General features: G+C 37.2%; 3 protein-coding genes across 3 annotated transcripts; 1 reads left to right on the forward strand and 2 right to left on the reverse strand.

The window, feature by feature from the left end:
* Window positions 1–661: 661 nt before the first annotated feature.
* LOC125825893 (uncharacterized) lies at window positions 662–2,297 on the forward strand. Its single transcript, XM_049505189.1, has 2 exons — window positions 662–725; window positions 1,888–2,297. Exons 1-2 carry the CDS (start codon window positions 662–664, stop codon window positions 2,295–2,297), a joined length of 474 nt encoding a protein of 157 aa, XP_049361146.1.
* A 7,538-nt stretch (window positions 2,298–9,835) lies between these two features.
* Window positions 9,836–10,876, reverse strand: LOC125825894 (G-type lectin S-receptor-like serine/threonine-protein kinase SD1-29). The gene is made up of 2 exons (XM_049505190.1): window positions 10,054–10,876; window positions 9,836–9,969 (listed from the first exon to the last, which is right to left on the reverse strand). The coding sequence occupies exons 1-2, from the start codon at window positions 10,874–10,876 to the stop codon at window positions 9,836–9,838; spliced, it is 957 nt and encodes a 318-aa protein (XP_049361147.1).
* Window positions 10,877–12,818: 1,942 nt separating this feature from the next.
* Window positions 12,819–16,643, reverse strand: LOC125825895 (G-type lectin S-receptor-like serine/threonine-protein kinase SD1-29). The gene is given in 8 exon segments (XM_049505191.1): window positions 12,819–13,121; window positions 13,200–13,247; window positions 13,249–13,351; window positions 13,476–13,700; window positions 14,093–14,310; window positions 14,395–14,606; window positions 15,147–15,257; window positions 15,344–16,643. Coding segments are annotated over 8 exon segments (2,520 nt in total).
* Between the last annotated feature and the right edge of the window lie 401 nt (window positions 16,644–17,044).

A 17,044-nucleotide genomic window follows, 5' to 3' on the forward strand; every position in this document is an offset into this window, starting at 1 on the left:
TTGAAAAAAGATGCTTCGACCAAGTGGACTGGAGAATGTCAAACTGCTTTTAATACCATCAAGAACTATTTGTCCAATCCACCAGTGTTAGTCCCTCCGCGAGAAGGGAGTCCGTTATTGTTATATTTATCTGTCTCAGATAACGCATTGGGATGCGTACTTGGTCAACATGATGAAACTGGAAAGAAAGAGCGAGCCATTTATTACTTGAGCAAAAAGTTCACTCCATATGAGGCTCGTTACACTCTTTTGGAGAGAACATGTTGTGCTTTGACCTGGATTGCTCAGAAATTAAGACATTACTTGTCTTCTTATACCACATACCTTATTTCTAGGATGGACCCGTTGAAGTATATTTTCCAGAAAGCAATGCCGACCGGGAAGTTGGCTAAATGGCAAATGCTTTTGAGTGAGTTTGACATTGTGTATGTGACTCAGAAGGCGATAAAGGCGCAAGCCTTGGCTGATCATCTTGCAGAGAATCCAGTTGATGAAGATATGAACCGCTCAAGACTTATTTTCCCGATGAGGAAGTTTCGTTTGTTGGTGAGGATATTTCTGAAGCGTACCCGGGTTGGAGAGTGTTCTTTGATGGAGCGGCGAATCATCAAGGGAAAGGAATCGGAGCGGTCTTAGTGTCAGAAACCGGTCAGCACTATCCATGGCGGCTAAACTCCGATTTAATTGCACAAACAACATGGCTGAGTATGAAGCTTGCATCCTCGGTCTGAAGATGGCAATTGATATGAAATTCATGAGCTTTTGATTATTGGAGATTCAGATTTGCTAATTCATCAAGTTCAAGGTGAATGGGCGTGAAGAATCCAAAGATCACACCATACGTGCAGTATATACAGAAGTTGTGCAAAAGATTCCGTAAAATTGAGTTCAGACACACTCCCAGAACACAAAACGAGTTGCCGATGCTCTTGCCACCATCGCCTCAATGATTAACATCCAGATACAAGTTATATCGATCCAGTGGATATAGAGGTAAAAGAGCAGCCTGTTCATTGTTCACATGTTGAAGCAGAACCAGATGGGTTGCCTTGGTATTTGACATCAAGAAGTATTTAGAGGACGGGACTTATCCTGAGAATGCAACGTTCAACCAGAAGAAGTCGATACGCCGCATGGCCCTCAATTTCTTTGCAAGTGGGGAAATCCTTTATAGGAGAACTCCAGATTTAGGTCTTCTCAGATGCGTGGATGCTAGTGAAGCTGCAAAACTTCTTGAACAGATACATGCCGGAGTTTGTGGTACTCACATGAATGGGCTCACTTTGGCAAGGAAGATCCTTCGAGCCGGCTATTTTTGGATGACTATGGAACATGATTGTTGCAAGTTTGTGCAGAAATGTCATAAATGTCAAGTGCATGGTGATTTGATTCGAGTGCCGCCTCACGAACTTAATGCTATGAGTTCACCTTGGCCTTTTGTAGCTTGGGGAATGGATGTCATTGGTCCAATAGAGCCAGCCGCCTCTAACGGACACAGATTCATTTTGGTTGCCATTGACTACTTCACCAAGTGGGTGGAAGCAGCTTCGTACAAGTCGGTGACCAAGAAAGTTGTAGCTGATTTTGTTCGCAACAATTTGATATGTAGGTTTGGAGTTCCAGAATCCATCATTACTGATAATGGAGCGAACCTCAACAGTCACCTGATGAGAGAGATATGTGAACAATTCAAGATTACTCATCGGAACTCAACCGCCTATCGTCCCCAAATGAATGGAGCCGTAGAAGCTGCCAACAAGAACATAAAGAAGATTTTGAGAAAAATGATTGATAATCGCAGAGGTTGGCACGAGATGTTGCCATATGCTTTGTTGGGTTACCGAACGACTGTCAGAACATCAGTTGGAGCTACTCCATATTTGCTAGTATATGGAACCGAAGCAGTTATACCTACAGAAGTTGAAATACCCTCATTGAGAATCATCCAAGAAGCTGAATTGGATAATGCTGAATGGGTTCGCGAGCGGATTGATCAGTTAACACTGATTGATGAGAAGAGAATGGTTGCTGTTTGTCATGGACAACTATATCGACAGAGAATGATTCGTGCTTTCCACAAGAAGGTAAGAGTCAGAATGTTTGAGGTTGGTCAGTTGGTCCTTAAACGCATTTTCCCTCATCAGGATGAATACAAAGGGAAATTTGCACCAAATTGGCAAGGACCCTACATGGTTCGCAAAGTGTTATCTGGAGGTGCCTTGATCCTGTCAGAGATGGATGGCACCGAATGGCCGAAACCAATCAACTCAGATGCTGTAAAGAGATACTATGTGTGAAGCTTTAGTTTGTATTTCTATCGTTTCCTTGTAATCATTCTACTTGCTTGTAATCGCATTATTTAGAATCTATCCTTTTTGTAATGAACTACGTCTGACCTGAATTCTCAAAAATGAGATACGTAGGCGGCCTATGTCGGCCTCGGTCATCCTTTTTATTCCATTCTAATGTTTTTCCATGTAATGAACTACGTCTGACCTGAATTCTCAAGAATGAGATACGTAGGCGGCCTATGTCGGCCTCGGTCACTCCTTTATCCCTTTTTAATGCTTCCTTTTGTATTTGAACTACGTTTGACCTGAATTCTCAAGAATGAGATACGTAGGCGGCCTATGTCGGCCTCGGTCGGTTTCTTTGTAAAATTCTTATTTTTGCTAATCCTTGAGGGGAACTACGTTTGACCTGATTCCTGCCTCAACGGGATACGTAGGCGCCACAAGGGCTCGGTCATATTTCCCGTAAGGATTTCTATTTCTCTTCACAATAGAAACTGGGACAGAATTTTTGAGAGGGACTCAAAAATTCTCGAGGAAAAGATCTTTCCAACAAAGTCAAGACTAAAGTCACTTTGAGATTTGCAACTGAGACAGAATTTTTGAGAATATCTCAAAAATTCCGTGATTTGCTCACCAACGACTGAAGACAAACCAAGACAGTTAACTGGGACAGAAATTTTGAGATGGCCTCAAAATTTCAACCGGGTCTATCGGCAGTTTAGAACAACTTCGAATACTTCCCAACAAGTAATCAGATAGATCCCAAAACATCAACTCCAAATGGCGTCCACTAAGCTTGGCGTGACATGACACTTGGCAGTGACATTTTCCAAATGCTACTTTTAGAAAATCTATTTTTTCTTAAAACTTTTCCTACATGTTTCAATTATTTTTGCATAAAAATATTTTGTCTTATCTATCAAGAAGCGGGAGATCGGAGAAATCAACGGGAGATAGAAAGACAAGAAGCAGACAACCGATGAGATCAACACAGATCAGTTCATTTTGTAAAAAACTAACAATTTTTCTGTGGATGCAGATCTATAGGTTTGCCTCAAGATCGGCATATTCCTCCATTCAATGAATATGGAGAAGTTAAAAGGGCGAAGAGCTCCCCAAATTGATAACTTTTCTGTGGATGCAGGAAATATTTCATGCTTCTTATACCAAGAATTGGGAATATGAGTAGCATTAATTCATTCAAATTCTCAGCAAGACAAGGTTCATAGCGAACATGCAATTATGTTCGGAGATGGGACAAATGAAAACCTTGAAGAGAGAAATATTATTATTTTCCAGTAACTAAAGATACCTAGAAGATATCTATCTGCATTATATTATCAGATATGATAATATTCTTACCCTGAAGGTTATTTATATTGTGTTGTCGAATGAGACGATATCACTACCCGGAGGGTCATTTATATTGTATTGTCAAATGAGATGATACCACTACTCCGAGGGTCATTTTATTTCGTATTGTCGAATGAGACGATACCACTACCCGGAGAGTCATTTATATCGTATTGTCAAATGAGATGATACCATTACTCCGAGGGTCATTTTTATTTGTATTGTCGAATGAGACGATACTACTACCCGGAGGGTCATTTATATCGTATTGTCAAAAGAGATGATACCATTACTCCGAGGGTCATGTGTATTATATTGTCGATTCAGACGATACAGCCATCCCAAAAGATACCCAGAAGATCAAATATGTTGCTCGGTGAAGCATTATCTTCATTTGGTATCAAGGAGGCATCATCAAAAGAAATCATGCATCGCGAGAAAAGCTTCATGCATAGCAAGAGAAAGAAATCATGCATAGTAAGAAGAAGACCATGCATAGCAAGAGGAAGAAGTCAGGCATAGTGGGAAAAGATTCATGCATCGCGGGAAAAAGATTCATGCATCGCGAGAAAAGAAATCCATGCATTGCAAGAGAAAGAAATCATGCATCGCGAAAAAGAAGTCATGCATCGCGAAAAAGTCACGCATTGCGAAAGGGAAGACTCATGCATAGCAAGAGAAAGAAATCATGCATCGCGAAAAAGAAGTCATGCATCGCGGAAAAGTCATGCATTGCAAGAAAAGATTCATGCATCGCAGAAAAGTCATGCATTGCAAGAGAAGATTCATGCATTGCGGGAAAAGTCATGCATTGCAAGATAAAGAAGTCATGCATCGCGGGAAAGAGATTTATGCATAGCAAGAAGAAGCAACCATGCATAGCAAGAGAAAATGTCATGCATCGCGGGAAAGAGATTCATGCATAGCAAGAGAAGGATTCATGCATCGCGGAAAAGAAGTTATGCATTGCAAGAGAAAAATTTACCCATCACAAGAAGATCAACATCGACTGCATCATTTTTTCTTTACAAAATGACATCAAGAGAATTATTAACAACGACGTCAAGAGAACTGTCAACATATTTACATCAACTTATTTTATTACTTTGACATCAAAGGAAGAGTACATTGAAGATCATATTGCAAATATGAGATACAAACTTTATTTTCTTAACGTCAAACCCGATAGAGTTGACGTCAAATATTCAAAGAGAACAATTAAGTGTCGACACGGTAAAAGACACTGTCTCCCATTTGAATTGCATTTTTATGCTAATGAGTTTATCCCAGTCTTTGTCGAGAGCATCCAAGAGGATGAATTCTCAAAACAAACCACAGGTGCGGACGACATCAAAAAGGATGCAGCACAACGTGGAACTTTTTCTTAGCGGCGAACTGGGACATAGTCCAAAGAGGAGTGTCAAACTCTTAGGACGCGAGCAGAGGAGCGACTTCCACCACAATCAAACCACACCCCTATCAGAAGGCATGTGGGTTTTTCTTTAGGTTTCCTGGTTTCAGTTTCGCATCCGAAATTTTTTGTCTCCACCGGAAGCAGCTTTCCAATCTGAGTGACAATGCGCCAAGAGCATTGAAAAGTATGTCTGTGTAAGTTCTTAAGTATGGGTGTGAAGCGCGCCACATTCATGGCTAAGAGGTTGCAAGCCTCCTTTCATACTCGACTTACTTTGTCGCTTTTCCAAAACCAAAGGTTATCTTGCATAATAGATTTCCTTTTCAACCGATAGAGTCGAACTACAAGCAGCCTGATTCCTTAGGTCGATGGATATGTAGGCGGGCTCAATGTTGAAAACTCGGCTGTATTCCAACATTCGCTCTTAAATCTTATTTTCGAGCATTCTGATTTCTTCATAATTCGATATAGGATGACTTTTGAATTTTTTCAAAATCGTGCGTAAAATCGAGCATATCGAACTACAAGTGGCCTGAATTGTTATATAACCTGAGATATGTAGGAAACCCATTTCCGGGGTTCGGCCATAATTCCTAGAGTCCGTACCAAATCCCTTTTCCAAAAGATGAAAGCGTGGTCGGTCAAAATTGGATTTGTCAAATTTCATTTTCCTCGGATTTCTTGCATCAATCCAAGTAAATGAGGGACAGTTGTTGACACCCAATTTTGGACCTCCACAATATAAATTAATCATCGAGCTTCATAAATTCTAAACGATTTGAAATAATTGACCTTATAAAATTCAAAATATTTTCAAGCTAGTTTTATGTGATTTTGTCATTTTTTGGGAACTTTTAAATAATGTATACACACGCGCACACACACACACACACATATATATATATATATTATTAGTTAGTATATTTTATGAATATTCGAATTATTGTCTCAAAAGTATTTTAGTTTTAGGTAAATATTTTGCCAACTAATTTGGTTTAAGTAATAGTTTCTATTTTAAATTAATTAGTTTATAATTAAGTTAATTATTTTATTTTGTAAAGATTAAGAAGCTCGTTAATTAATATTAATTTGTTTCATTTAATCTTTAGTCGGATTCACTAATAAAATTCAATTTGGCTAGATTGTTAATTCATTTGCCTAACCTTTTTATTGCAATTTTAACCATAAATTTCCCCACCCTAAACCCAATTGAGACTATTTTGGGCCTTTTTCCTTAAACCATTTCAGCCCACTCCGTTTTCAGTTCAATTTTTCAGCAACCCATTCTCTGCAGCCCAACAACAAATAATTCCCAGCCCAATTCCAGCACCCATCAACAACAATACATACAACAAATAACCCAAAACCGACCCCACATCATGCTTCTTCTCCAGCAATTCAAGAAACCCAGAACTGGTACAGCAGAGAAAGAAGCACGATTTTCTCCCCTTTCCTCGTTCGGAATGGAGCAAAAATTGCAAGAAAAGGTGTCTCTCCTTAATTGGTGAAAGGAATTTGAAGTTTTGAATTTCAAATTTGGCCTTTTGAATCCGAGCTTTATCCCTTTCCCCCCAAAAAATTCGAACCCTGATTCTCTACTATAAATACCTTGTTCTTCTACAAGTTGTGAGGGAGTTTTTTTTTTAGTGGGAAATTTTGAGTCAAGAAGACATAATCATACAGTGAAAATACATAAAACTCTTCTGAGAAAAAGTAGACTCTAGGATCAAAAAATACTATAAAGAGCATTTAGTTTCAGCTTCCTCCTTCCGAACGCGACTCTCCCGCTGCTAGTCGGAACTTTCGAAGCTTGTGTGTGGTGGTGGAAAAGCTCGTCGTTGTCCTCGTTCGCTGCCCCGAAAAGGTGAACCCCTTTTTTAAAATTCTTTTTTTTTTAGCTTATTTCAATGTTGTTTTGTTTGCTTCCTTGAGTAACTTTGTTCTTTGTTTGATTCATTGTTGCCGTAAGATAAATGTTTGCTTGGTTTTGAATGAAGTTAACTTAGTTGATTAATGTAAAGTGTACCCTTCGTGTGAGTTAATCATCTTTAAACATCTATGGGGATTGTGAATAGATCAATGAGCTTATTGATTTGTTTTTTTTATGAGGTTCAAATGCCATTTATTTACTGTTGGGTTCGTTTGCGAAGTGTTTTCGAGAGTTGTCATGCTTAATCTTTTAGAATTGGTTACTTGAGAATATGATCTAAGTAGGTATGTGTGGTCAGTATGTATTTTGGAACTGTTTTCTAGCCTAAAAATTGTTACTCTTCTCGTTCATTTTCCAAGTCTTCATGGCTGCTTTTTATTTAGTTTTCAAACTGTATGCTAGTCTTAAGTTTGTGTTGTGTCTTCTATTTTTTTTATTTTATTTTTTCTCTTCTCTATTTGTGCTCATGTTCATGTTCTGTTAAGTGTTTTGAACATATCGTGGCTTTTGCTTTCATTTTCTGAAGTTTATCTTAATCAGTTTCCATCCATATCGGTACAAATATAGATTCGTGCAAAAGTGTTAGAGTTTTCTTGTGTTTAATAGATTTCTTTTTTTATATAGGACCCATATTCTGATTCTTCCACATCTCTGCCTATTTAACTGTTTTTTCACTATTAGATGTATATCATGTTTAGTTAAAAGGTATTGTTCATGCTTATGGTTTCCTTGTTTAAGAATCATATGTTGCTAGCTATTGATTTTGTTTATTTCTTCTCATTTTCAGCATGTTTTTTATAGTTTGTTGAGTATAGCATATGCTTCCTTTGTTTACTGTAATAATTTCAAGGCTTTTTCTTTTTCTTTTTCTTTTTTTTTGGTTCAAAACGCCTTTAATCTTAAATCTGCTTTAGAAAATGATAAGTCGCTATGATTAAGACCATTTACTGTAGATATCTTGTTGTCTTACATTGTTGATATATGTTTGGCATTGTGTTGCGTCTCGATTCGGTTTATTACCTTGTATTGTCATGGAGGGTATTGCTTTCGATTGGGTTGAGATTGTTCCTCGCTATTTTGTATTTGTTTCTTTAAATGGCCCCCTTTTGATAATAAAATATAATTATGATGCACTTATTTTATGTTAGTATGTTCGCCTCTTCGAAAATACAAAACAGTGTGAAATCTTACTCCTTTCTTAAACAATAATGAAGTGTGCTTGCTTTAGTTGGTTATTACATTTTATTTTAATTGTGGTATATTAGTTGGTCATGTGAGCCGAATTGAATTGCACTTGTGCAATTTATCCGATCATATATCACTGTTTGGAATTTTCAAGTGTTAAACTTTTTTTTTTTCTCTTTCTTTTCTTTTCTTTCCAAAAGCTAATTGCCTATTGTTTCCTTAGAATATCATACAAATTTAAATATACATGAAGTTTGGGTAAAGTTTAAGCATGCTAGGAAGTAGACCTCAAAGTTTTATTTGTATATGATTACTGCGCATGGTTTGTTAATATTGTCATTATTTTCACGTTTTTGGAATGAGCTTACTTTGTCCTTTTGGGAGCCAATTGGAAGATGATTTCTTTAAGTTCATTTTATTATGTTTAGCATGTGCATTGAGTTATATTTCATGTAGCTTTACTTTATTATTTATAGAAAAGCATTTGAGTATATTAATTTGCTTATTATTTATTTTATTTTATATTTCTCTACTTTTTTTTACATGTAATGCTTCGCCGAGTCTATCTCGACTTTTACCACTGCCTCCTTGCATCTTCGAGTATCGAGTCAGCCCTTCGGTGTTCAAGAGAGTATCAAAAATGATGTACAGGTGTTCGGAGCAGATACACGAGATTTGTATACACTAATACACATCTAGTGTATACGAAAGAGGGAAATGGGCCTAAAGGCCCCCAAATTCTGAAAAGTTGTATTTTGTTATTTTTAGGGCCTAAGCCCTTGTTATTTTACTTATTATTGTCTTGTTAGAATTTAGGACAGGTGGCAAAAACTGGGCCTTTTGGCCAAAATGAAATGGGCCCAAGTATTGGTCCAGGCGGACAGAAAAACCAAACTTGGGCTCGAGTCTCTTTCCCTCTTTACTTTATTATGTTTGTGTGCTCGTTAATATTTGCCGCTTAATCTTAAGGTTTTAAAAATTCAAATCCCCAAAAGACACCCATTTTGAATCAATTACTTAACCAAATTGTTCATCTCTTACTTGACTTAATAAATAAATAAGTATTTTTTACAAAATATTTCGCTTAAATAAAAGGTCAATATTTCCCTTTTCCCTTCTTAAAACGATTCTAACTATAAAAATTGTCCGATTCAAATTAAGTTAAAGTACTTTTAGCCAAATAAATTAATTGTTGGATAACCGCATTAGCGGATATTCTAGGTGCTTTAAAAACCTTCCTAGAATATTAATAGGAACCTCGAACCCTTTTTCAAGTTTTCACTAGATTCCTGTTTTAGTCTCGTGAAAATGAATAGTTTTCTTGATTTTTCTTAAAAATTAAGTGGCGACTCTAAACCAGTCCAAAATACATTTTCCAAATAAAACAGTGATTTGACAGAAAGTCTGAAAAACTATACAGAAGCCAGCCTAAACATTTTCACTTTTTTTGAAATGATTCAACACAAAAGGACAATATCCACCTTTGAGTGAGTTTATAACATTAGGAACACGTGATTTCAAAGTTAAATGACAAACCAACATCAAAGAAGAAAAGAAAGGCAAAATACATTTTAGTTAATACCAATATAACTAATTTCATGGTGAAGCTTGAGACTACTGATCTATATAATTACTATGGTCTGAGATAGAATCCTGAAATCAGGAATATAGTTTACCTCTTTGATTTGCTTTCCACCTGTAGAAAATGCATCCGAAAATGGCCAATATGAGAACGCTTGAAACGGTTGTGAAGATGATGATAAGTTTAGCCCTCGTTGTATCTTCATCTAAAGCTATGTTATGTCACAATTCAAATCCAAAAGAAAGGTCAACAGAAATCAACTTTAATCTTCTAAATATAATGGGGAACTGAATACCTAGTTCAGAATAAGCAACACGAAGAAACAAATCCACACCATCATATGGAAACTGCTGAACATCCATAAGTTCTGAAGTCCAAACCATGCACTTAATTCCGTCTGGATATACATAGGCTGCACAGGAACAGTTATTCAGGCACCACTCCTTGCAGATCTGAGCCTCATAGTCATAAAAATATGTGTAGTGATCTGGCAGTTTCATCTCTCTCAGCTGCAAGAAGTTGTCACTTTCGGACCCCTTTGTAGCATTGCCACTTGCACTGATTTCACATAGAAGTTTAGTTCGCCTCACACAGCCACCAGTCCAATTTCCTCTGATCCATTCATCAGTTGACTTTGGTACAAATCCTCTCAAGCAATCACAGACTGGAGACTTACCCATGTCACAAACACTGTAAGGACCACAAGTTCCATAAACATCACATGGATTCGCTGGTGCCTCCCAAAAGACGTGCCATTCATTCAGGTCTTCTAGCCATTCCATCATATTCAATAGCCCTGATGGTTTTAGGACCATGATTATAACATCAGAAACGTTGAAATTATTGAAACTGAAGAAGGCAGATTCCTGTTGCTTGTTTACTACTACATTTATATCACTTGCATACCCCTTTTCGTCATCAGGTATGCCTAAGAAGTTCCCTCCATCCCATGGGCCACCTCTCCAGTAAGGCCTCGAGTAATTATTCCAAGTGAAGACTTGAGGTGGCATTTCTACCGAAAGTCCAATAGTAAACTTTCCAGGCGATGGATCATTTTCAGCCTGCCAGGACCATAAAACAAGTTTTACCCCAGACCTGGTGTTGTATCCAATATTCATTCCTGATAACAAGGTATCAGAAGGATAGTTAAAACTATCCCATAAAGATGATCCCCTTTGTCTGTAAGTACAGCAGATGTCTTATTAGACTGAACAGAGATATTTGTTGACCAAATGATATTTTGATTGCCATCCATAATTATGAGGTTCCCATCACCTCCAATCTTCAAGATTGCATCAGAATCAGAAGCTTGGAGTGGATCTTCTCTATTTGCTACCCATACAATCCTCTGACCTGGAATATTCTTGAACCACATACCAAGATATAGACTCCTCGAGCTACGTGGACTGAAGAAGCCCAGCTCAAATATTTTTCCAGCAGAGACAAGTGTCTGATTTAGTGACAGTTGTTGGGATTGTGTTAAGGTATCACTTTCAGCAGAGACTTGCGCTAAAAGCATCCTTCCGAGCATCAGAAACAGAAAAAAATCCCATCTTGGCTTTTTTTGGTTCATTCCCGGCCTGAGATGCTCTAGAAATTCAAACAATTAGGCTTTCTACAAGCATCCCTCTGAATCCTTTGACAAATTCTATAGTGGGAAATAATTTAAGATTTCTGTTAAAAGTATACCAAGTATTTTGACATTGTCCTTGTTTCAGTTGTCACAGAACCTCCCATTTATTGTTTACTTCATAATTGTCTATTCAAGATCCATCAAAGAAAATGACATTTTTTCCCTTTGACTTCAAACTCTATAGTATATATTATCTAAATCTATTGTAGCTTTGACAAGATAAAAAGTAAATACTTTTCATTCTCACAGTAAGAACCAAAACAACACAACATATTACAGTAACAGGTAGCCAATAAGTTCGCTCGCAGAGCATAAAGAAAGGAAAATGCATTTCCAGTTGTAACAATCAAAAGGATTTTATGGTAGAGCCCGAAAACCGGTATGCATGACTACTATGGTCAGCGATAGAAATCTGGAAATCAGGAGAATAGTTTACAGAACTATGTTATGTTATAATACAGAAAGGTGACAGCATAATACAATTTTAATCATCTAAGCATAATAGTGAGAACTGAACTTACCTAGTTCAGAATAAGCAAGATGAAGAAAAAAATCCACACTATGATACAGAAACTCTTGAACATCAAAAGCATGTCATCATGTTTGCAAAGCTAATTTAAGAGATTACTTGAATTGTCAAATTTGTACAACCTGTCTCTTTCAAGGGTATACTTAGACAAAAACTCAAAGGAAGACTTGATAAAAATAATTGGTGATAGAAACCAAGAAGAAAAAAAGTCATTTATAATATTCAGATAAGAGTTTGACCAAGACCAGTATAACCTGTACCGAGTGTGCCAATATAAACAAACATCAAACTATGGCAAGGAAGAAAACACAGATTATAGACAAGGAAAGAACTCAAACTGAACTTTGATTTCAATAACAAAACTAAATTTTACAACTGATCCAATATGGTCATTTAACAAGGAATCTTCCTCTAACTATGGCAATTAAGTACATGTAAAACTTCACAAGCTACAAGTATTTTAAGTCCCACATTCCCAAGAGCTATATCTTCACAATTCAATCACTGTCATTGTGTTTTTCAATGTTAGGCCTATGTAATCCACACTATAATTTTATTTTTTTTAAACTGGTAAGATGTAATCCACACTATAATTTTTTTTTTGAAACTGGTAAGATGTAATCCACACTATAGTTTAGTGGTCTCCTTATATGCCATTGAGAAATCCTACTCGCATAAGATGTCTTTGATGGTAGAGTTTGGCCCAATAGCCATATCTTCCCAAGTGGCTTCTGCAAGTTGACTGCCTGTTGCACAGAGCATGTACTGGAGGAAATTTCCTTTATATTGAATGCAGTAAAGACTTAGAGTAAGTAAAAAAATAAATGATCAGATGATATAGTAGCTTAGACAAGCTGTGTACACATATTAAAACGGTACATGCAACATCTTCAATTGGTTATCGTCCTTCTGCCACAGAGACAGTAATATCATTAACAGACTGAGTTTTGCTGACTTGAGATTGGTTATCAGAATTCAACCATCTTTGAAATATAAATGTAGGTTGCTTTGGTTGAGGAAGATCCATCTCACTACTTAGCATAAGAACGATAGACGGCATTGATGGCCTATCAGCAGCATGATCCTGGACACAAAGCAGGCCAATATGTATGCATCTCAGCACTGTTGCAGAGGAATCTGAGTCCAAAACTGATTTATCCATTAAGTCTAGTCCGTTGCTTTCAGTCCGCAGCTGCCACACCTGAAATCATTTTGAAATGAATACTATATGTTTGTGTGAATAACTTGTGGCAAGAGATCCTGCTGATTTTGCACTTACATAACTGAGAAGGTTGAGATGCTTTTCGTGGTCATAATATCCGCTGTTTTCTCTTTCCACTGACAATCTCTAGTAGCAATACGCCAAAGCTGTAGACATCAGATTTCTCAGAAAATAGTCCTCCCATTGCATACTCTGGTGACATATAACCGCTGCAACACATTTGATATAAGAACATGCTGGTATTTTCTATTACGATGAACTTGTTTGACGGAAGAAATGCAGGAACATAGAAAAAGATTCTGTTACAAGAAGTAGAGCTGTAGAGATATTTACAATGTTCCCGCTATCCTGTTAGTGTTTGCTAGCTCTTGAGTCACTTGAAAAATTCTGGCCAATCCAAAATCTGAAATTTTTGGATTCATATCATCGTCCAACAGAATATTGCTTGCCTTCAGATCTCGGTGAATGACCCTTAAACAAGAATCTCGATGAAGGTAAAGAAGTCCACGAGCAATGCCTTGAATCATGTTGAAACGTTTTGGCCAGGGAAGCTGATGACTCTTTTTTTGAATCTGACAGTGTCATTTATAGCATTGGAAATGGTTAAATACTTGAAGAACAAAGAGATTTACCATTGTTAAATGGCAAATGACACTATGTTTGTGTGATGCACGCCTTTGAAGGAACCAGAATGCTAAACAGCAAATTCTCGGAACACTAAGCCACTGGTCAGTGCCTTTACCGTGCTTCTTTTTCTGAAGTATTTGGCCGATATTTTAGAGAAGAATCGCATAAGCTCCTAACCAAGGGCACAATAATTCATAGTTCTGAAACAAGTCATAATTTCCATATCCACAATATGACATGAACGATCACTAACTATAAAAATACAAGGATAAGTAAAATATGCTGATCAAACCATTTGCCATAACAGAAATTATAATTGGAACCACTTACCAAACAACAAAGTATCTAAGCTTTTGTTAGCCATGTACTCATAAACTAGTAACTTCTCTTTCCCGTGAATGCAATAGGCCAATACTCTGACGAGATTCCTGTGCTGCAGTTTGGAGATTAGCAAGACTTCATTCTTGAACTCTTCAATTCCTTGTCCAGAGTGACTAGATAATCTTTTGACAGCTATCACTTGTCCATCTGCCAGTTTTCCCTGTATGATGTCCATTATGACGGCTTTAGTTTTCACATCAGCAGCAATTATTTGTGTGAAAGACACTCGGCATACTGGTATTACCTTGTAAACGGGGCCAAATCCTCCTGCTCCAATCTTATTTATTTCACTGAAGTTATCAGTTGCAATAGCCAGTTTAGCAAAGTCAAGAAGTGGTAGATCTGATGAATCTTTTTGCAATGCTTGCTCTTCCCACAATTCGTCTGTAGACATTTCGCTTGAATTCTGACACCTATCAGACGAAATGTGGTCTTCAACTCTATTTCTTCTATTTCCTGATTTTTTCCAGATCCACATGAGTAGACATAAAAGTTTACAATGAAAACTGGTAATGTCAAAGAAGACATCCAGAATGTTTTACTAGTGTAAAACTGCATGATCTTGCCAATTCCGAGCTTTATTACTTGAAATTCATCCTTGAATCATGTACTATTTTCGAATTGAATAGATATATCAGACTAAAGAATTGTACAGATATGAAGGTTGCATTTTGGAGTATTACTTATCAAAAGAAATATTGATACTTCACACGAAGATACATACAGAAGCCTAACATGATTTTAACAGAAAGCTTGATAGGAATGGAGAGAGATGTGAACAAGTCACACCATGTTTGAATTACAAACTCAGCATCAAAATTAGAGAATGGCCATGAAGGTTGACCGTTAATGACAAACTCACTTCATAGAAGAAAAGCAAGGAAAAAGGCATTTCCAGTTATACCAATCAAAAGAATATTATGGTGAAGCTCGACAAAACTAGTGTACATAATTACTATGTTGGCTCAAAAAATTGATAGCAAGAGAATAGTTTACCTCTTTGATTTGCGTTCCACCTGCAGAATATGTATCCGAAGATACCCAATATGAGAATGCTTGAAACGGTTGTGATGCTGATGATAAGCGTTTTCTTCCTTTTATCTTCATCTAAACTATGATCTGTTATAATACAGAAAGGTGATTATATTAAAAAAAAATTATCATCCAAGCATAATGATGAGAATTGAATTTACCTAGTTCAGAATAAGCAAGACGAAGAAACAAATCCACACCATCATATGGAAACTGCTGAACATCAACAAGTTCTGAAGTCCAAACCATACAGTTAATTCTATCTGGATATGCATACGCTGCACAGGAACAGTTATTCAGGCACCACTCTTTGCAGCTCTGAGCATCATAGACATAAAAATATGTGTAGTGATCTGGCAGTTTCATCTCTGTCAGCTGCAAGAAGTTGTCACTTTCGGATCCCTTTGTAGCATTGCCACTTGTACTGATTTCACATAGAAGTTTAGTTCGCCTCACACAGCCACCAGTCCAATTTCCTCTGATCCACTCATCAGTTGACTTTGGTACAAATCCTCTCAAGCAATCACAGACTGGAGACTTACCCATGTCACAAACACTGTTAGGACCACAAGTTCCATAAACATCACATGGATTACCTGGTGCCTCCCATGTGACTTTCCATGCATTCAATTCTCCCACCCATACAATCATCTGCAATAGCCCTGATGGTTTTAGGACCATGATTATAACATCAGAATTGTTGAAATCATTGAAACTGAGAAAGGCAGATTCCTGTTGCTTGTTTACTATTACATTTATATTACTTGCATACCCCTTGTCAACAGCAGGTATGCCTATGAAGTTCGCTCCGTCCCATGGTCCACCTCTCCAGTAAGGCTTTGAGTAATTAGTCCAAGTGAAGCCTTGAAGTGGCATCTCCACCGATAGTCCGGCAGTAAACTTTCCAGGAGATGGATCATTTTCAGCCTGCCAGGACGATAAAACAAGTTTTACCCCAGAACTGGTGTTGTATCCAATATTCATTCCTGATAACAAAGTATCACAAGGATAGTTAAAACTATCCCATAAAGATGATCCCGTGACATCGTCTTTAAGAATGAATTCCCCTTTGTCTGTAAGTACAGCTGTTGTCTTATTAGACTGAACAGAGATATTTGTTGACCAAATGATATTTTGATTGCCATCCATAATTATGAGGTTCCCATCACCTCCAATCTTCAAGATTGCAGTTGAGTCAGAAGCTGGGAGTGGATTTTCTCTATTTGCTACCCATAATATCCTCTGACGAGGAATATTCTTGAACCAAATTCCGAGATATAGACTCCTCGAGCTATGTGGACTGAAGAAGCCCAGCTCAAATATTTTTCCAGCAGAGACAAGTGTCTGATTTAGTGACAGTTGTTGGGATTGAGTTAAGGTATCACTTGCAGCAGAGACTTGCGCTAAAAACATCCTTCCGAGCATTAGAAACAGAAAAAAATCCCATCTTGGCCATGCCATTTTCTTTCCGTTTTTGTTCATTCCCAGCCTGAGCTACTCTAGAAATTCAAACAATTAAAACTTTCCAAAAGCATCCCTCTGAACAACCCTCTTGGGATTTCACTCCCTTTATTTTTATTCAGGAGGATGAATACTTTGACAAATTCTATTGTGGGAAATAGTTTAGTATTTCTGTTTAACAGTATACCAACTAGTTTTTTGACATTGTCCTTGTTTCAGTTGTCACAGAACCTCCCATCAATTGTTTACTTCGTTATTGTCTATTCAAGATACATCAATGAAAAGGACATTTATTCCCTTGACTTCACTCTCTACTATATTACCTGTAGATAAATGGAAAGTACTTTTCCTTCTCAGAGTAAACACCAAAACAACACAACATGTTACTGTAACCAATAAGT

Source organism: Solanum verrucosum, unplaced genomic scaffold (genome assembly GCF_900185275.1).
Source record: "Solanum verrucosum unplaced genomic scaffold, falcon-dt-bn FXZP01000161.1, whole genome shotgun sequence".
NCBI lineage: Eukaryota > Viridiplantae > Streptophyta > Magnoliopsida > Solanales > Solanaceae > Solanum > Solanum verrucosum.